Source organism: Vicia villosa, unplaced genomic scaffold, assembly GCF_029867415.1.
Source record: "Vicia villosa cultivar HV-30 ecotype Madison, WI unplaced genomic scaffold, Vvil1.0 ctg.000133F_1_1, whole genome shotgun sequence".
Taxonomy (NCBI): domain Eukaryota; kingdom Viridiplantae; phylum Streptophyta; class Magnoliopsida; order Fabales; family Fabaceae; genus Vicia; species Vicia villosa.
In genome coordinates this window covers 651,133-673,906 of record NW_026705027.1, presented here as the reverse complement: position 1 = coordinate 673,906, position 22,774 = coordinate 651,133, and the positions used below count along the sequence as shown (strand labels likewise).

The window sequence follows — 22,774 nt, the reverse complement described above, 5'->3', positions numbered from 1 at the left end:
TCATTCGCATGTAGACATAGACGTAGTACACACCCTTTAGATAGAAACAAACATAGGTGGATACCATCGAGTACGATGGGCGCGAGGGGTGCTAATACCTTCCCCTTGCGTAACCGATTCCCGTACCTTGATTCTCTGGTCGCAAGACCCTGTTCCTTCCTTTGTTAGGTTTCCTGATATTCCTTTCCCTTATGGGATAAATATATTGGTGGCGACTCTGTTCATTTTTCGCGAGCGTGCGACACCGCGGGGTTTAGAAGGGTGTTACAGACCCAGCCGGTTGAACCGGTTCAACCTTGAACTGTTGTCTAATCCGGTTCGGTTTGGACCAATAAACGGTTAGTTCTATAAAACTGGGATAAAATTGCTTCTAGCGCAAAATAACTGTAAAATTGGGACCGGTTTTGGTGAACCAGACGGTTCAAAAAATCAAAGATAATTTTTTAATGTTTTACTTCATTTTATTTCTTTGTTTAAATCTAAAAAATTAATTATAGCAAACATTTAAAATTGTATAGATGGAAAATAAAGAATAAAATTGAAGGACACAAGACAATGTTAATGTAATAGAAAGAGAAAAAAATAATGTAATGTATGTGGACACGGGATAACCGATGTTGGTCTGTAAAGAGATGTGAAAAATTATACTGATGAATAACTTATGCCTTTGAGTTAAGCAATTAGGACAAATATATATATATATATATATATATATATATATATATATATATATGGGCCACGCCAGCACCCGGCCAGGTAGGGCTGCTACCCACGTTTTTCCTTCTCTCAGCGTGAACTTAAAAATCTCATTGCAGTGGTCTTTCTCTCACTCAGGAAATCGAAACTGCTCTAGGGAGTAGTCGCGGAACAGTTATGGTGTTTAAATGTCGAATCGTCGCGGGTTCTCTTCTTCTTTCTTTTCTTTCACTTTTAAGCTTAATTTTCTATGTGAAATCGTTGTTGTGATGTTATTCATTGTTGTTGCAGGTTGTGGTTTATGAATCGGTGAAGAATTGTTGTTGAACTTGTAGTTTCGCGCTATGCACATCAAATGTTCGGTGAAATGCCTGAACCATGTTCTTTTTTATTTTTTCTGTGTTGACTGGTTGCAGGTCTGAGTTGCTGTTATCATGTTGTGGTCGATTGTGGTTCACAAATTGATGGAGAATTGGTGTGGTATCAACTGTTTAACATCTTTCAAATCAAACATGTGTAAACTACAACATGAATTTAATCATTTCAACCTATTGTTAATGCATTTGTGTCATCTGTACAGCGAGGATTGCTTCACTATCTAACAACTAATCTACACCTCTTTTTACTGAGTGTCTTGTATTTCATACATAAAAGCCAGGTTGAACTTTTCTGCGTACATCACCTGATAAATTGCTCCTTAGAATCTATGGAGGAATTCATATTTGATGAAACAAGTCAGATTTTGTTTTCCCTGAATTAGTGGCTCTTGAAACTGATTAATTTCTGATCACCATTATTTTATTAAACAACCCAAATATATATACTAGCTGTACATTAGAAAGGGGTCCTCAAAACTTGGAGATACTGCATCATCATAACCTGTATTGCATTTTAATTTCAATTTTTTGTGAATTGCTATTAGTTGCTAAAGGGATGATTTTTGTAGATAATCGGGCAAAATTTGATGCTCTACAAACAGAAGGTGGTGCTCCGCGAAGGAGCCTCTGTAGTCATCCTCTTTTCTTTGGTATAACAATGGGACTGCTTTCTGAAATTATAAATTCTTAGTAAGTATTTCTAACTCTGTTTGAAGATTTTAGACACCATGCTTGCTTTCAGGTTGGAAAAAAGCCAGGCAGACTGATCACTTGGTTTTTAAATGGGACAACCCCCACTTTAGAGCTGAAATCTTCAAAATATATAAGACTTATCCTACTTTGCAGGTGCACAAAGGTGTTGATGTTTGCATACAAGAGAGTTTATGGACTTATTATGAATACATGATCCATAGTAAGTTAGTTTCTTTGTCTAATTTGGGTTGGGATTAGTTTATTTTTGTCCAGGCATATATATATATATATATATATATATATATATATATATATATATATATATATATATATATATATATATATATATATATATATATATATAGGGAATATATCAAGTAGGAGGGTTTTTAAATAAGAGATAAGAGCATTCAATACTAACCATTAGATTAATCAAGAGAGAGAAATAATAATTATATTAATATTTTAATAAATAATTTAATTTCTCTCTCTTGATTAATCTAATGATTAGGATTAAATCCTCTTATCTCTTATTTAAAAATTACTCCTACTTGATACATCCCATATATATATATATATATATATATATATATATATATATATATATATATATATATATATATATATATATATATATATATATATATATATATATATATATATATATATATATTTGAGTTATATAAAAGTTATGTGATTACATTGAAATATCTATTGGGAATGGGATGTGTGATTTAGCCTAGTAGTCATTCGGGGAGTTTCTTCCCAGTTGTCGAGTCATGAAATATGTGATTTATCATTGCAGTTAGCATTGGAGTAGATGGTGATTCTTTTAAGGGGTATGGGGTTTTTAGATGATGCTTGTAGTATTGATGGGATGTACAGCTTATCATTGCAGTTAATATAAATTGCATCCTAAGAACAAAGGAAGAGCGCCAGAGGAAGATGAAGTCTTTAGGGTTACAGCCGTTAGAAAGAAGAAGAAAGGAAGAACGAAGAAAACTGCGATAGGGTTGCAACCGTTCCGCCTGGGACTGACTCGCAAACTGCGGCTTGCTATAGCGGAGAAAGCGGCCGCGGTTTCACTGGTGCAACCGCACCCTTGTTCTCGTGCGATGGATGGCTGCCCCAGCCGGAGCCCGGGATAGCGGCAATCTCGGCCGCGATTGACAACTCTGCAAGCAATAGAGTCTAGGATTTGACAACCCCAAAACTTTCATTCAAACCAGTTAAGAAAAACATAGAATGCAGCCATTGATGATTAATTCTAGCAGTTCTGATTGCTTCGCAAGCACACTTAACTCTACAACTACAAGTGCAAATGGGAATTGGCACATATATCTCCAATTCTTCCCAAACAAGATTCAATGCTCTGTATATAGGATAGAGTCATGCTTTTTATGCTTTCTCACATAACAAAATAATTAAATGGAAAATTCAAATTACACAACTGATAAGAGGAAAGTTCTAAGACTGCACAACCCGTCTATCTTGTGATTGATTCAGCTGCAATGTTCTGGTGTAGCACAGCTTATAACTGTTCCTTTATTGTAAACCACAAGATCTGCTAAGAGATCAATGCCTATGATTGAATAATGTGGCTTCAATAGAAAGTAAAAAGAGCTTTACTAAATCTCTGTTTATTTATTGGTAGCTCTTCATGTCACTTATTTTCAAATCCCAAGTTCAATAAAACAAAATACTTTTATATATATATATGTCTAAGATTTCTTGAGGAAATTCTTGAACCAATTCGCCGAGAGTTTCGAGTGTCGTTTCAAATCGTCTTTGTAATCCACGAAAACAAGTCCAAATCGCAAGCTCAAGCCAGATTCCCATTCCATGTTATCCAACAAAGACCATGCAAAATATCCCTTCACATTCACACCATCCCTGTAAAAAGAAACATGCATAACAAGGAAAATATTGTGAATCAATGTGACTAAAAAACCGACGAATGATAAAGTTTTACTCACCTGATTGCAGTTTGAAGATAATAAAGATGACGATAATAGTAATCAATTCTGTAAGTATCTATCAGAGATTCTTCAAGCGATAATGTTGGATCATTGAACTCATCACGGCCTATCAGATCATTTTCTCAAACTATCGTTAGCTTTACTAATATTACTACAACTTCATGCACTCAAATATCTTTGAAAATAATAAGAATTACCATTTTCAGTAATGTAAATAACAGGGTTGTTGTACTTATTTTTGATGTAAAGCAACAGTTTTTGAAGTCCTTTCGGATAAATGCATAACCAGTTGGAAGCAGCCTGCATATAGTTATAAATAAAGCTATCTTTATATTTCATACAAATATATTTTGGAACACAAAAGCTACAAATGAAAAAAGCATTGATGAAAATACATACCATTGGACCAAGGGGCTTGCCATCATATTCAACTGTCATGGAAAAACAATACACCATGCTTAGATATAAAGTTCAGAGTGCGTATATAGTTACTTTTGATTCAATTTTCTTTGGCAATTTATAAGGAATGCATTAACTAGTGAAAGCACATGATTAACTTGATAATTACATGTAATATTAACAAGAGAATCAGTTTGTATGTCCGGTCTGGCTTTGCGTATATGAGGTGCATCGGCAGCGTAAGAGGCCGAGTAATAGTTTAGGCCGAGAAAATCAAAGGACCCCTTAAGATTCTCAGATTCTTCTTTGGAGAATTTTGGTAACCGGTTTCCCACCAAAGTTTGCATGCTTTTTGGATAGTTTCCTTTTGCAATCGGATCCATATACCTATAACAAAACGCAAACGCAGATGCATTAGTGAGAGACTGTTGGGTTCAAGTGTGAGCGGTAAGTTCTACGTTAATCTTTACCATCCAAACATGAAGTCAAGGGCACGTTGCGCCGCATCGCAGTCTGGTTTCTCTTTAGTGACTGGCTCAAACCAGTGAGAGAGTAAGGTAATTCCTATTAAACCATTTTGAGATTCCTACATTTTGGTCATTTAGTTAGCAAAAAATCCAAGAAACATGATGATCTACCACTATAAATCATTTTTCTTTGAGAAATATATAGGACCTGGTATTTGGTCTTGTACAGTTTTACAGCAGCAGCATGAGCAAGAAGTTGGTAATGTGCGGCCAAATACGGTTCGGTACCTGAATCACCTCCTAAGCAATTTAGGTTTAACCAATCTGAACATCGACCCGGTGCAAATATTCCAATTGCATAGGCTTTTATGCTCACACTCCATGGCTCATTCAAAGTAATCCAATGTTTCACCCTATCACCAAATTCCTTGAAGCAAAGTTCAGCATAGTCCCTAAAATCATCTCTGCAAACTCAATAATTACCTATGTTAATCAATTCATCAGATTTACGCAGCCATTTCATAAATAGATCTAGATGGAAAATCGGTGTCACTCACACAATGCGAGGGCTTAAGAAACTGCCATACTCATCCTCTAAGGCTTGAGGAACATCCCAATGAAAAATTGTCACATATGGTTGCAAACCTGCATTAACAACCATTGGGATATGATTTTAATACAAAGTAAAAAACTGAAAACAGGAATAAATAAAAAGACTGATGAATCTTTACCATTGGCCAATAGTTCATTGATGAGGTTGTTGTAATAGTTTATTCCCTCTTGGTTTACGCCTCCGCTAAGCTTTCCTTCTACAAATAGTTTAGAAGAACTTTATAATGGTTACTGTAAAAAATACCATATAGGGAGGAATCAAAGTTTTAAATAAGGTGCAATCTGTAAAGGTTTACACGATCTCTGTCTGTTCAGGTGTTGCGACACTGATTGTGCTGGTCACAATCTAAATTAACCACTGTTTGTTCTTTATTATGGAAACGGTAAATGACAGTAGCAACACCTTCCCATACGGTTCTGTCGCAGTTTTGCGGTAACAGAACTTTTTTTTACTTTGGAGGAATATTAGGGAAAGTATGACTTACTTGGTAGCACTCTAGACCAAGAAATGGAAAATCTATAAGCATCCATATTCAAGTCCTTCATGATTCCAATATCTTCCTAAAATATATAGAGCAGACTATGATGACTTTAATATGTTACATGTTTTATTTATATATCTTTCAGAAAAACAACAATTTTGATTATACCTTGTATCGATGATAGGAGTCTGCAGCTACATCTCCATTACTTCTATCTCTTATTTTTTCTGCAAACCATTTTATTAATATGAGGAATCTATACATGCTATGTAACTAGGAAATATGATAGAAACCAGAATTTACATATAATAAAAGTGTATGATATATTGCAAAATTGTTCTCATTCCACTCCAGAGTCTTATATTTGGAATGTCATACCATTATTATAAAAAATAAAACGTGATTCACTAGGATACATGTCTCTCACAATAGAAATATATTTTACAATTTTTTCTCTTTTGTTTTTCTAATGTGTAACTGATTTTCAGGGCTGGTTCAATCAACGCAGACATTCCATTCTAATTTTAAAAATGGATTCAAATTTAAAATATAAATACAATTATAATAATTAAAAAAAACATAAAAATTACATTTATGTACTAATCAATAATATATTTAATTATTATAATTATTTTGAGTTTTGATCTATCTTAATTTTCATATGTATTGAGTTTTTATTATAACATTTTTTTGATTTATTAGAATTTTATTATAACATTTTATTTATTTCAATTAATATTTATAAAAAAAATTGGACCTTTTAAAAATTTGCGACACTGTGTTGTAGCACTTCCCATACATGCACAGGGTCGGCTTGTTGATTTTTATTTAGATTTGACATCCCTAACTTAATTAATGTTTTATCTAAATTACAGATGTCTCAAATTTTTAGCAGGTAAGTTAACTTCAATTTAATTATGGTAAGATGAATAAAGAATATTTTAAACCACGATTTAATTGTAATAAATATTTTATGAGATTCTATTTGGTTACAAGATCTCGTGCGACGATTTGTTTTGCACACCCTCAAAAATAATAAGGTATAGGAACCTTCGTACCGCAACCCCGTCCACGTGTTTTTTTGGGGAAAAAATGATATTTTATTGATTAATGACCCTTCTTAAGTCATTCCTGATCAATAGATTTGCTTCGAGAATTAAAGGTGTGAATCTTCAAATGAATCTTTGGTTTAAGGCCTCCTATAAATTACCTCAAATGATATTCCTTCAACAAGCAACTCATTTGAGAAGATATGTATTCAAACTCTGATATATTTATCTACAATCTTGGTTTGCTTCAAATCCATCAACTATTTAAATGGTTTATCATTTTGTCTTCCATATTACCTTTTAATTTTGTTAGTTTCAATTTAGTCATTTCATCTCTTTGTTTGCACAATATGGTAAAAGAAATACATGGTTGCATCTTACATGCTTAATTTAGCCCAACCAACCTTCACTTTTTTTGAAATTCCCAAAACTTGATAAATGGTTTCTCGCAAGTAGAATCGTCACCAATCATATACTTAGCTGAAGAATAAACAAGTCCAACTATGTCATGTCTATCACTCTCTTCAAAAGATTCAGTGGAAGACCCCACTAATAGAGGAGACCATAATCTTGCGGTTAATTGTGTTAATTCTTTATTTTTCATGATTGACATTATGTTTAGTAAAACTAACTTACAGAAAAACATGTTAAACAAGATGTTTTATCAACTAGAAAAAACATGTCGAGCAATATGTCCTATGGAGGATCATACGACATTGTGTTTATGTTCAGCTGGACTTTTAAAATCTGTTAGTTTGTTACAGATGCAGAATATTTTGGGAATATTATGCAATCCTATGTGGCGCTCAATTTAAGGATAAAAGATTTTATCTGTTTTCATGATGTATTCTTAGTTTCTAACTATGGAGATTATTTAGGAAACTAATGATCGAAGCCCTATCTTTGTGGAGAAGATTTTGGAGTTTTTTCAGTAGTGCCCTGCTGCGTTTTTGAAGCTCAATCAAGTCCATAAGATTGTTTAAATAGACGACAAATGAAGGGTGGAACTAATAGTGTGTCAATTGTTCATTGTTTTAGGTTTTGTGCTTGTCAATTGTGAGCATCACTAATATCATCTTGATAGAAGAGTAGGACTGTCTCGATTGAGTTGTAAGTGTTGATAATCATTCATAAGCTTTTAAGCATTCAGTGATTGTGTGTCTTTAAAGTGTGTCTTCTAAAGTTTTAAACTGATAATTACAGTTGTGATTGAGGGGGATTGAGAAGAGTCTCATACCTAGGCGAGTCTTAGGTAGAAGTACAACACAAGTAGTGATTAAGTGAGAAGGCAGTAAACCTGAGGTTGTTTACATAGGAATTTAAATTGATACTATCATAGTGGACTTATCTCTGGCTTGGTAGCCCTTAGAGTAAGTGTTGTTATACACCAAACTAGGTGAAAAATTTTGTGTGTTCATTTACTTTTCAGTATTGTTTTATTTATATTTACCTTGTCATTGTGTGGTGTTCATAGATCAGTGTCTCGACATCTCTTAGGACATTTGAGATCTGAATACCTGAATTTCAATTGGTGTCAAAGCAGGCATCCTGTTCTGACTCTGGGTGAGATTCACGAAAGATACTTTCTGGTATAATTGAGAGGGAAGGAGGATTTGTGAACAAACCACCCATTCTTGATGGAACTAACTATGACTATTAGAAAGCTTGTATGGTCGCCTTTATTAAATCGATGTACATCAAGGCATAGAAATCTATGGTCTCAGGATAGAGCCCTCTATTGGCTAAAGATAAGGATGGGAAGATTACCGAATTATTGAAGGAGGAGGAAGACTGGAAAGATGGAGATGATAAAGCTGCTCCAGGAAACTCCAAAGCATTGAATTCCTTATTCAATGGATTGGACAAGAACATCTTCAGACTAATAAGTAGTTGTACTGTTGCTAAAGAAGCTTTGGAAATTTTTAAGACTGCTCATGAAAGAACCTCTAAGGTAAATATGTCAAGACTTTAACTCCTTACCACTAAGTTTGAGAACTTAATAAAGAAGGAAGATGAGAGTATTCATGAATTTCATATAAATATTAATGAGATAGCCAATACCTCTAGTGAACTGGAAGAGAAGATGTTAGAAGCCAAGTTGGTAAGGAAAATTCTCAGATCTCTTCCAAAGAGGTTTGACATTAAGGTTACTGCCATTGAAGAAATCCAAGATATAAACAACATGAAGGTTGATGAACTTTGGGATCTCTTCAAACCTTTGAACTGGGGTTTGGTGATAAGTCTGAAAAGAAGAAGAGGGTAGCCTTTGTGTCTAATGCTGAAAGTTCAGAAGATGTAGGTGAACGGGATAGAGGTGAAGGATTATTTGAATACCTTGTGCTCCTTGGAAGATAATTCAATAAGGTGTTTAAAAATATGGATTGGGAGTCAAGAACAAGTCACTCGACATTAGCAATAACCAAGACATTGGGAGAAGGTCCAGAAATAAAGACCGGTCATATCAAAGAAAAGTAGTTCAATGTCATGAGTGTGAAGGGTATGGACACATTAAAGCTAAGTGTCCTACTTATCTCAAGAGGCAGAAGAAAGGTCTAGTTGTGTCATGATCAGAAGATGATTATGAGAGTGATATTGAAACTTCCAAACATGTTAATGCCCTGACTAGAGTTTGTGATGAAGAATAATATTGTGAAAAGCTTACTTTTAAGGAGATTTCCACATTATACAAGGAGTTGTGCCTCAAAAATGAAAAAAAAATGTCAACAGGTAGAAAATCAGAAGAAAGTTGTTGCACAACTTTAGGATGGAAATGTGAAGCACTTGTATACCATTTATGAACTGAAAAGTGAAGTTGTATTACTCAATTCACAACTGGATAATATAACTAAGTTTGTTAGAATGCTTAACATTAGTTCTTATGTGTTTGATGAGAATATTCAATCTGGGAAGAATGCTGAAAATGCTAAAGGTGTTGGATATAATAATCAAGGCGAAATCAAAAGCAAGGTGACTAAAGTGAAGTGTGTTCAAGCTAAAGGAAAACAGAACATGTCATATCAAATGGTCCAACATCGTCAAAAACATCAGAAGTACTTATCAGGAAGAAAGAATCAAATATGGATGTAATTATTGTGGAAGGTTTGGTCATATAAAATCCTTCTGTTACAGATAATATGGTTATCCCATACCTGTTTCACAACCTAAAAATTAAAAGACAGTTGTTAAAGTCAAGAAGAAATGGACTCCCAAAAAGGTTGTGGCTTCTACTAGAGATGATTGGTACTTTGATGGTGGTTGTTCTAGACACATGACTAGTGTCCATAAATTTTTGGTAGATATTAAGCCACGTTCTACTAGCTATATCACTTTTGGAGTTGGATCGAAAGGTGAAGTAAAATGTGTTGGAAAGTTGGACTATACAGGACAGCTTAATCTTGATAATGTTTTGCTTGTTAATGGGATAACTTCCAATTTGATAAGTATTATTCAACTATGTGACCAAGGTCTCAAAGTTAACTTTATAAAATTTGAATGCCTAGTAACACCTGAGGAAGGTGAAGTTATTATGAAGGGAACCAGATCAAAAGATAATTGTTATCTATGGAGTCCTCAAAAAAACGAATGTCTTTCCACTTGCTTAATGACAAGATGAAGCTAAATTATGGCATCAAAAGCTTGGCCACTTACACTTGAAAGGTATGAAGAAAGTTTTACCAAGTGAAGTTGTTAGAGGTATCCCCAAGATGAAAATTGATGAAGAAAGAATCTATGGTGAATGCCAAATTGGGAAGCAAACAAGAATGTCCCATAAAAAGCTTCAACATTTGTCTACCACTTCTAAGGTTCTGGAGCTACTTCACATGGACTTGATGGGGCTTATGCAGGTTGAAAGTCTTGGTGGAAATAAATATGCCTATGTTGTTGTTGATGATTTCTCAAGATTCACCTAGATGATTTTTATCAGAGAGAAGTTTGATGTGTTTGAAGGTTTCAAAGAAATATGTCAAAGGATCCAAAGAGAAAATGGGTGTGATGTTGTCAGAATTAGAAGTGACCATGGGAAGGAATTTGAAAACAGCAAATTTGAATAATTATGTTCCTATGAAGGGATTAGTCATGAGTTCTCGTCACCTATCACCCCTCAACAAAATCGTGTGGAGGAACGGAAAAATAGGATTATTCAAGAATGTGCAAGGGTCATGCTTCATGCTAAGAAACTTCCATATTACTTTTAGGTTGAAGCCATGAACACTGCCTATTACATTCATAACAGAGTGACTATCAGATATGGTACTTCTTCTACTCTTTATGAATTATGGAAAGGAAAGAAGTCAACTGTGAAGTGTTTCCATGTCTTTGGAAATAAGCGCTACATCTTAACAGATCGTGAGTAGAGGAGGAAGATGGATCCTAAATGTGATGAGATAATTTTTCCAGGATACTCTATTAACAGTAGAGCATATAAGGTATTCGACACAAGAACTAAGGTGGTGATGGAATCCATAAATGGGATGGTTGATGACTCAACAAAAGAAGATGATGTCACAAATGATGTTGAAACCTCTTTCTCTATGAATGATGATGATGCTGACTCAAGTGCAAATGTTGAACCTGAAGAAACTAAGACAACTGATAAAGAACCCTATATCAGGATTCAGAAAGATCACCCTAAGGAGCTTACCATAGGAAATATGAATGAAAGAGTAACTACCAGATCAAGGGAAGTTGTGTCAAATTCTTTCTTTGTTTCAAAATTTATTCCAAAGAATATCAAGGAACATCTGGCTGATGAATTCTAGATTAATGCTATGCAAGAAAAACTTAAATAATTCAAGAGAAATGAGGTTTGGGACTTAGTACCAATACCTGAAGGGACAACTGTTATTGGGACTAAATGGGTGTATAAGAACAAGTCAGATGAACAAGGTGTTGTTACCAGAAATAAAGCAAGACTTGTGGCTCAAGGATACACTCAAATCGAGCCAGTGGACTTTGATGCAACATTTTCTCTTGTTGTTCACTTGGAATCTATCCGGTTATTACTTAGAGTGGCATGTATTTTAAAGTTCAAGTTGTTCTAAATGGGTGTTAAGAGTGCCTTCCTAAATGGTTATCTAAATGAAGAGGTGTATGTTGAACAGCCAAAAGGGTTTAGTGATCCCATGTTTTCAAATCATGTGTTCAAACTAAAGAATGCATTGTATGGTCTAAAACAAGCTTCAAGAGCTTCGTATGAGAGTTTGACTGAGTTTCTCATCAATCATGGATATATAAAGGGTGTAATTGATATGACTTTCTTTGTCAAAGAGAAGGATGGAAAACTTATGATAGCTCATATCTATGTGGATGACATTGTCTTTATAGGGATGTCAGATGATATGGTCCAACATTTTGTCAAGCAAATGCAATCTGAGTTTGAGATGAGTTTGGTGGGTGAATTAACATACTTTCTTGGTTTGCAAGTCAAGCAGATGGAAGACTCTATTTTTCTTTGCCAAAGCAAATATGTAGAGAATATTGTGAAAAAATTTGGATTGGAGAATGCCAGTCACAAAATAACACCTTCTCCTACACATTTGAAGTTATCCAAAGATAAAAAGGGGATCAATATTGATCAAAGTCTATATAAAAGCATGATTGATAGTCTTCTTTACCTTACAGCAAGCTGACCAGATATTACTTTTGTTGTTTCAGCTTAGTAGGATCAGTGTGAATGAGATTAAAGAATTTATTGGTTTTGAAGAAGTTGTTGGGTGTTGATTCTTCTAATTTTTATTATTCTTGTTTCACTCAAAATTATCCTAATGAACCTACTAAACTCAAAGTCAAGAAAATAGTTAATTGTGGTTTTGTAACTGGTGGATTAAATGGTTAAGTTGAAGCAAATCCAAATAAGAAAAAGGTAAAGTTAGGTTAAGATTGCAAGAGTCTGATCACAATTGCTCTATTTGTGATTTTTCAGTAGTATAGAAAGAGGTTAATGGTTCGGAACTCAGAACTGTTGTACCAAACTAATAATTTAATTCAGTTTTGTTCAGAATAAATTGAAACGGTTCGATATGATTCAGATAAATTTTTATAACGGTTCGATTTGGTTTAGTTTTTTAGATGAACCATACCATACCATGAACAACCCTAGTTAAAATTCATGATTTAAAAATAAACAAGGAAGATGTTGCGGGTTCAAACGCGCATTCCAACCTGCATTGCACATCTAATATTTGTTATTGTACATCTATCCATTGAATTGATTTCACCGACAACAATTTTAGTTTTAGGATAAACATAATATATTTTCTTTCTTAATACTTCATACACTTTTCTTGTGCCACATCTCAAGCTCTGTGTTACATCATTAAAAGCAGAAATTGGATCCATGACATCGTTAAAGACATGACACGCCCTCAATTAAAGACAAAAACTATTTGATATCCATATGAGAGGATTAGTTTCTTGAGTGAGATAAATAGAGGAAACAATACTTTTTACATCAAAAAAATTCACTTTTACTTAAATAACTTATTTATTTGTAAAATCAAAACTCAAATTACATTTATTTTTTTTAAGTTTCAATACGAAACTATTTTTTTTTTAAATTGTACTTCATTTAATTTGTACCACTATCACCATTTTTAACTCAACATCTTTAATTGGGAAAAAAAAAAAACTCAACTTCTTTAATTTTGTTTGTATTTACAATAAAGATGAGCACAACATTATATGATATAAATATTTTTTATTTATTCATATATTTAAACTTTTCTTAAATTTAGTGAATTAGTGAATTAAATAAATAACAACCTGGGTTTGTATGGGTGAATGTGTCCCATATACTTGGTCCTTTTCCATCTTCTTTTGCTGCACCTTCATACTACAAAATATTCATAAAAACATCTGATCAGAAAAAAAAATTCTAATAAACTAACGATGCAAATAATAATAATAATAATAATAATAATAATAATAATAATAATAATAATAATAATAATAATAATAATAATAATAATAATAATAATAAAAGCAATAATAAGAAAAGGGAAAGATGCATGATTGTTGGTGCCTGGAATGCAGAAGAGGATGTTCCAAAAACAAAATCTTGTGGGAAACTGCTTCGATTGAAATCAGAGAAATCATGAAGATGAAGAGTTTTAACATCATCTATATGAGTAATGTTAGTAATGGATAAAAGAGAGAGTAATAGAAACACGTTGAAATCAAATGCTGCTGCCATTTTAGTATTTACAAAATGAACTTGAATACCTCACTATGGCTTCGCTTTATAGGAGAAGGGAAATTATTTGTCACTATTATAAATATTTATTTTACACACTTTTTTTCTTCTTTTTATGAGTGTGGATTTACCATTGGGAAAAGGGAATAATTTTGCCAGCTGGTGAACCATAGCTTGATGAAGCAACGTAGTTTTGCATCATTTCATATTAAAATATTTTTTTTAATTAAATTCTGTTTTGATTTTATAATAAAATATAATGGCTCTATTTTTTATATAATTTTTTCTTTAAAATTTCATTTACAAATATTAGTTTCATTTTTTATCTTTAATTTTATATTTTATTTTATTTTCATTATTTTAATTTTATTTTTATTATTTTAATTTTATAATGTAAATAAAATTGTAGGACCTAAGATAAATTATTTAGAGTAAGTAAAATTGTAGGACCAAATATTAATTGTAAGTAAAATTGTAGGACCTAATATAAATTATTTAGAGTTGCGTCATTAGAGTGAAAATCAATGAGTTATTTTGAAGAAAAAAAATTGTGTAAGCAAGGATTATATATAAGGGAGAACTAAGGGTTCTCTAACCTTTTTACACAAGGAATCGGACAAAGCCGATCAAAAAGAAATTACAAACCAATTCGGTCTACGATAAAAAACCCAACGTGTCTTTGTAAAAATCGTAAAAATAACAATTGAAGTGAGTAATTTCCCCACAAAAAGACCACCTCCAAACCAACATTTTTATATTCCACACCATGTTGTTAATACTCCACCCCTCATTCCGGAAACAAAACACATTACGAGTCAACCATATAACCCAACACGTAGCAAGTCAAAAAAAGTCCAATTTGTCCTCTTTTAACTTTTTTACACGGCAAAAGGAATACCAAGCCATAAAATGCGGAAGGCATTCGTCCTCCTCTATGTCCAAAAAACCCACCCAAAAGGCTATCTCCCTCCAAACTTTCTTAATCACAAAACAATTGAAAAAAAAATGCTTCCTATCTTCCAAGAGAATTTCACAAAAAGCACAATTAATATTAGCTAAAGGAAAATTAATACCTCGCACAATCAAGTTGTCCTTGAAGGAAGTCTATCCACAAAAAGCCTCCAACCAAACGTTTTGATCTTGAAAGGTATCGATAAATTCCAAATATTGCCCAAAGCCACATCACTCATATTTGGAGGCCCGAACGGTAGATGAAAAGAAGCAAAATGAGCATAACAAGATGACACCGAAAACCCCTTCTCCGGATCAAGAGACCACGTCACCTCATCCTTCACGTCCGCCATGCCCCCAATAGTTTCCAACCGCGCCCGCAACTCCAAAAAATGAGACATAACATTCGGCCCTTCCAACACCTCCAAAGGGATACCTAACTCACCCCACACTCAAGCACCTTCGCACCACCCCCATTCCCGCCACCGAAACTTTCTTTAGTGAAGAAGTCAAATAAAGATCCAGGAAATTATCTTTCAAAATGAAATCCTCTAGCCACTTAGCTTCCCAAAAGGGTATGTTAAAACCGTTTCAAACTTTAAATACACAAAAACAGACAATAGGATCAACACACACATCACTCCTAATTTTTTTATCAAATCACGCCACCAAAAGGAAAAAGAATTGTTAGAAACTCCTCCACACAAAATAAAAGTCGACAAATCACCATAACGAGCCTTCAACACATCATACCACAACGCTTCATGGCCTTGAAGAATCCTCCATCTTCACTTATTAAGGAGAGCTAAATTAAAATCCGCAACATTTTTAATATTTAGTCCCCCCTTCAAAAAAGGAAGAGTGACATCATCCCAACTAACCCAATGGATCTTCTTCCTCTCCTCCACACCTCCACATATGATTACTTTGAATGCTAGTAAAAAGCTTGACAACTTTTACTGGCATTTTGAAGAAAGACATGGTAAATGTAGTAAGAGAACTCAAAATAGACTTCAAGAGAGTTATCCTACCTCCAAGATTGAGAAACCTATTTTTCCACCCCGATAACCGGTTCTCCTCAATGAATTCGGAAAAGATTGCATCCCAACATTTACTAACACCTCCGCTCTCCCTTTCCTCTCTCCAAACTCCTTAATCGCATTAAAGTCTCCACCAATAATCCACTCACCATCGTTAAACAAAGCCTTCAACTCCAACAACCTACTCCAAAGAATTCTCTTTTTAAACAATTTGCAAGAAGAGTAAATGTTTACAATGTAGTAAAACTTATCCTTCCAAAGTAGTTTGATTCCTAAATAGTCGTCGCCTTTGAAACTATTCATGACATTCACCACACCTTTCTTCCACAAAGTTAAAATACCCCCTGACAATCCCGAAGCATTGGAAAAAGAATAACCAATGTCGGGATTGCTCCAAAAACTTTTCTCTAACCCTTCTTAAAAATTAGAAAATTTTGTTTCTTAAATTAAAAACACATCCGCATTGCCCTTAGAAATCAAAGAATTAATTCTTTTCCTTTTAAGGGCGTTGCCACATCCTATAATGTTCAAAGAACCAATAATCATTTAGACCTATATTGATACTCCTTCCTATCCATCTTTTTCTTATTAAACGCTTCTATTTCCAACTTATCCCTTTTCTCTGCAAAACGCTTACCGCCACCCAGATCCACCACACCAAGAGCTTTAATATTAGACCAAATTTCGGCTCTACTATTGAGATTCAGGAATTCCCATTGTCTAATGTTATTCCTCAATATGTCCGAATTTTACCGTTGATCTCCATAACAAATTGAAGAACTCCCGCGGGACTTTATTACTGGTTCAGACTTGAAAGAAGGAGTTGTATTATTAGAAAAAGACATTCGATTAGCACCCTCCATGTTTAGACTTTTAACCACCAGATCTGTAGAAAATTCCTTCAAGGAGTCCTCCACCGAATCTTTCACAGTGCCTATCCTTTTAATTTTCCTCACAGCCCAACGTGGTTTCTTATACGCCAATCTCTTCCACCCTGATATCTGCTTGAAGCAAAGTTTCTTCCTCCTTTTTCTCGAATTCGTACGAGTCAATGAACAGCCCACCATAGAAACGTTATGCCCAGAACGCATAACAGAAACAGAATCCTCCCCTGCAACTAAATTCTCCTGAACCTTCCTTCCCTTAAGATTATCCACAGCCTTGTCAAAAGAACCCAAAGAAAACGAGGAAATGTTTTCTTTCCTGACAGTCCCAGTAACGAAACACCCCCTTGATTCCACTCCACCGACAATGGTTTCTCCAATTACAGAATCCTCCCGATCTCCATTTACAGAAAATTCTTCGATGCTGCCATCAGAATCTACTCGAACACCTGCCAAATCTGCTTCTGAATCAGAAGAACCAAATCCATAAAAGTGAGATAGAAGTTTACCTGAAGGCACGATCTGAACCGGAGCTTTTTCGCTTAACTGGAGAGGAAAATGCCTATCGTCGATACAAGTCGTGATTGAAAGAAGGAGCATACAAGATAAGGGGACTCTGATTTAAATCCTTGCAAAATCAAGTCTTGAACCAGAGGCAGTAACCTTATCGAGACAGATAAAAGTTCCTAATAAATTAGCTAGCAAAACGAAAAAGTACGAGTTCCAAGCGTGATCCGGAACCCCGAAGACCCAAAACCACAATGATCTACCATCATCCACCACCTCTTCATGCCACTTCTTGGCCTCCATAAACAGCTTCTTCCACCACATGTCCTCCTCTCCAAAAATCTCTTCAAGAAAACCATCCTCCGTTTCTTCGAGCAGGCAACAGTTATCTCCCATAAGAGTGACTTTAACCGCATAATAACCCTCCATCTCCAACGTCGTTTGAATATTGTACGAAGAATCCACCACAACAACCTTACCAACAAATGCTTTTGACAACCTTGCTATGTCCTCCTCCTTAGACGAAAAGGCAAAGTCCCCATTGGAATTCTTCTTCTGAGTCGGTACAATTTCGGTAACCACCTCAGCAAAAGTTTTATTGTTCCACCCACGTTGATCGATCAAATGCCTCCGACCCTCCATCATATGAGCAACCCCCACTCCATTAAGGCTCACTTATTCCCCATCCCTAAACACCTCCTTAACACTTTTTCTCTCAAACCTAGGGATATTGGCGTGAATTCTTTTCCCCAAAATCAGAATGTTGTCCAAAGAAATAGCCAAAATCCTCGAATCCACGACCTCCGAAAATCTGGCAAACCCGAACCTTTTACCAAATTTATTCCGTCTTGGAGAAATAGCAACCTCTTCCACATTGCCATTGCACCCAAATAAATCAAAGAAATCCTTTGCTTTCATATGATCTGGAAATTCAAAAAAATAAAGGGAAGTTAGCTCCACCTTGTTGCTTTCCAATAGTCTCCTCCCCGTTAGAAATGTGTCCCATTTAGGAACCTAACCGCGAAAAGCCTTCTTCCTAGCCTCCGTCTACCCTCCTTGACGCTGAAAACTACCGTCGACCATCAAAAATCAACAACCCTAACCCCTCTTTTAGAGAGAAGCTAGAGCATCGTCCAAGAGAGAAAGAGGTTCTCTTTGACAAGTAAGTTGCATCTTTGGAGATACGCTAAGAGTGTTGAAATTTTACTTTTTAAAAATAAATAAGTGAAAAGTCATAATTTTAATTTTGTGTGGATTCAAACTCACAAATTCACACTTTTGCAATCAGAGTTAGGTGTCTCTTGTTTTATATAATGTGGTTTTTTTGTGTTTTTTTGTGTGAATCGTTCTTCTGTTCAATTGTATTCTGCTTGAGATTTTTGCTATTTATTATTAGTTGGTGCCGTGCAAACGCAATAGGCACGACATTGATGTTCTATCTGATCCCACCACCTACAGGTCCATAGTTGGTGCACTTCAGTATGTTACGTTAACAAGACCACATAATGCAATTAATGTTAACAAGGCTTGTTAACTTATGGCATTACAATCGAACACACGTTGGATTCTAGTCAAATGTATCCTCCGATATCTAAGTGGAATTGCAATCATAGTTTATTCCTCACTCCACCAATATTAGCGCAACACTTATCTCTCATGGTTTTATAGTGACTATGATTGGGCAAGTGACCCCGATGATAAGCGCTTTACATCTAGCTCGTAGGTTTACCTTGGTCCCAATCTAATATCGTGGAGTTCCAAGAAACAATCACTTGTTGCATGGTTTAGTGCAGAAGCAGAGTATAGAGCTTTTGCACATACGACAACTGAGTTGTTATGAATTGAATCCCTCCTTGAAGAATTGAAAATCAAGTGGAAAACACCAACATTGCTTTGTGACAACATTAGTGCAATCATGGTCTCCCAAAATTATTTTCTCCATGCAAGAACTAAACATATTAAGCTTGACTTTGAGAAAGTAGTTGTAAACAAGCAAGTCATTCAACACATTCCTAATACTTTACAAGTTGCTGATGCGCTCACCAAGCCTTTGTCTCATACAGTTTTTCATGACTTTAAATCCAAGCTCAAAGTTGTTCTCTTATTCAACTATGACCTTGTGGCACTACAACAAAAATGACTTTAGGCAACAATTGAAATTCGCGGCCAAAAGCATGAAAACCGTTGCCTAACACTTTTAGGGACGGTTTTTCAGCTGTGGAATATATGCCCGTTGCCTATTCCAACAGAGCACGATTTTTTAACTTTAGTCCACGATAATACAAAGCCGTCGCAAAAAAATGTGAACAGGCCACGGTTTAGTTTTCTTTTTTAGACTACGGTTTAAATTCAGCCACAATCCTAAAGCGTTGGCTAAGCACTGCGTCTATTTTAAGCCACAGTTCTATAACCGCGGCCAATAGAACACAATTTAAAAAAATATATATATTTCGTTACACCTAAAAACTAAAATAATTTTAATTTAACATAATGATTTTATATTACTAAAAGATAAACACATTTATAAATTATAAAAACAATAACTTTAAGTATTAATAATATGAAGTATAATAAGCACTATAAAATATAAATATAGATTTTTAAGATAAATTCATGCGGAGCTATATATTAGAGTAATATATAGAAGCATGCAAAAGTTAGTTAAATCCTAGTTGCACTAGTTAGAAAAGTTGGTTAGCCGACCCTAACTCACTTTCACATTCTCCAACCATTGTATTTAAATTATAAAATGACTTATAATTTATTATAAGATAATTTTTTTTTTCCAAAACCTAGAGGGAGCATTAAATATAAAAGATTGTAATTATTGAGGCTTGATATATATGGTTTGGTTTCGTGTAGGCAACTATAACTAGGAGTACCGAAAGATACGAAACTTTCGTAAATGATTTATGTAGTGTCAAATCATTATTCTAAAACAGGTCAAATCGTTTTGATGATATAGTCCTTATTTACTCTTCTTTATTAACTACTGTTTAGAATACGGATAAAGACCCACTCCATTTCTTACATTCTATTTCTTTTTTATTATCATAGTTTTTTGTATATATATTGCACGTATTTTAAGACATGTGACACATATTTATTATTTATTTAACTTTATGCACACAAAATTATAGTAACGTAAAAGAAATGGAAGGTAAGAAATAAAGTGGATCCTTATTCTTAGAATACGTGAAAAAGATGAGAAGCACACGTTAGTAAATTGTCAAGAAAGACGTGTTATTTATTCTTTACTTTAAATACGTCGTTAATATAGTGACATGAAATAAGCAGTGCAGTAATCATATCATTGTATACACGTTTTTTAGTTTAATTTTTTATTTGTTAAATTTCATATAAACTTTTATTAAATCATGTGGATTGCCTTTAAATTTTTTTGACATTTAATTGGAATATACAGACGGTAAAAAAATATTTTACAACGTCAGTGAATCACAACTATAATTTTTTAGAGTGTTTGACTTTTATTTTTATTTTTTTAAAAATAATATAATTGAGTGATTGTGATGCATTACTACTATAAATTTTTTTTACACAATACATACCAATTAAACTCAATTTTTTGAGACCCGTTTGTATCCAAGTTAACTAAAAAATGTGTGTTGAAAAGTATATAATATTATTCTCATTCTATTGCACTTTAAAGCGCTATGTATTTTTAGTAAGCCATAATATAGATATACACAACGCTATTAATTTGGTGATAATTTAAAATAATATAGGTGAAATTTAATCTTCTCATTGTCCATTTTATTTTATTTTATTATTTGTTTATTTATTTCTTATTATTCATTTCTTTCAAAATTCAAAAATGATAAAAACAAAACAAAATTTAAAAAATCTAAAAATATTTTACTATTTAAATATTCACCGATTTTAATTTAAACTAAAAAAACCATCGACTTACACTATAAGTTTTCAATTAGGGGTGTTCGTGATTTGGTTTGGACAATTTTGACCTAAAAAGTCATCCAAACTGCAAAAGAAAAAAGTGTGCGGTTTGATTTGTCGATGGATTTTTAGAAATAAAATTGAATCGTATCAAACCAAATTAATACGGGTTGGGTTGGTTCGGTTGGTTCAATTTTTACAACAAATTTATTGAGCTATATATACACATATATATGACAATATAGTTTTGTCTTTAGTCATTTATGCGTTATCAAATAACAATAAAATTCATTCTCATATTTGAATAACAACTTTTCATTTAATATATAAGAATAAGATTGGAGAAAATGGAATAAAAAACATAATATAGTAGCATAAAACAATAAAAAAACATTATAATGAAACAAAAAACAGAGGAGATGAAAGATTAGAGAAGATGAAAAAGAAAGAGTAGAGGAGAGGGGAGATGAGAGAAGAAGAGGTGCATTAAAAATGTAATTGAAAGAGAGAACACTAGAATAAAAATAAGAAGATGAAAAAGAAAGAACGTAAGAGATTAGAGACTAGAGAAGAAGATTTGAGATGCACATGGAAAAGAAGATGAGTAGAAGGTGCGATACCAATATGAGAGATTTGAGAAGACTTAAATTGAAATCTTAAGTGTGAGGAAGAAAAAATAATTTGTAATCCTAAGGCTAAGGCATAATAGATTTGAATTTGAGTTGGATGTGGGATAAGTGAAGTTTGGGTTGTAACATAATGTGATTTAGTTCGGTTTGATTTGGTTTGTAAAATATAAACCACAAACCGAACAGTTCGGTTTTGTAAAATAAATAGCCCAAACAAATCCAAACCAAATTCAATTTTTTGCAGTTTCGATTTGGTTTGGTTTAGTTTGCAATTTTTTATTGGACCGGTTCTGTTTTGAAACTCCTACTTTCAGTGTTCTTTCTTCTTGAGGCCATCTTAATGTTATTTTTAATTGTTTTTTCTATGTTATCGTTTTGAGTTCTTAACATAACAATTGCATCTTTTCTCATCCTTCTCAAGTTTTTTTCATGAATATTTTCTATTTGGCTAATTTTTTTTAGCAATAATGGGGATTGATGAGAAAAAGCAAATGCGAGTTAAGAAGTGTTGAGAAATAAATTGTGGGAAAGTCTCACATTGATTAGAAAAGTAGAGAGTTGACTATTTATAAATGAGATAACCCACACACCTATTATCTTAAAGTTTTGGGTGAGTATGTGGTGTGTCTCTCACAAGACGTGTTGCTTATAAAGAAAGACCGCAAGTAAAAATGCTCCCTCATGCCGACCCTCCAAATTAATGACCCAATAGTAATATCATGAACAATTGGTTCGAGTGAAGGATCGTCTCACTTGTATCAAAATTCCTCTTTACATAGTGGTGGTAAGGAGGCATGTTCCGTTAAAAAAATGTCAAATATATGTGGATGAAAGAGTTTTTGCTTGAGGGAGAACATTGTGGATAGACTCACACTTGAGAGGGAGTGATGAGAAAAAACAAA

At 33.8% G+C, this 22,774-nt stretch overlaps 1 protein-coding gene across 1 annotated transcript; it reads right to left on the bottom strand.

Annotated features, from left to right (window-relative positions):
* Positions 1–3,020: 3,020 nt before the first annotated feature.
* LOC131624516 (cyanogenic beta-glucosidase-like) lies at positions 3,021–13,965 on the bottom strand. The gene is made up of 13 exons (XM_058895473.1): positions 13,776–13,965; positions 13,517–13,586; positions 5,874–5,932; positions 5,709–5,784; positions 5,343–5,420; positions 5,169–5,256; positions 4,820–5,075; positions 4,615–4,730; positions 4,314–4,531; positions 4,145–4,176; positions 3,943–4,045; positions 3,743–3,851; positions 3,021–3,659 (listed from the first exon to the last, which is right to left on the bottom strand). The coding sequence occupies exons 1-13, from the start codon at positions 13,944–13,946 to the stop codon at positions 3,488–3,490; spliced, it is 1,548 nt and encodes a 515-aa protein (XP_058751456.1). The 5' UTR covers positions 13,947–13,965; the 3' UTR covers positions 3,021–3,487.
* Between the last annotated feature and the right edge of the window lie 8,809 nt (positions 13,966–22,774).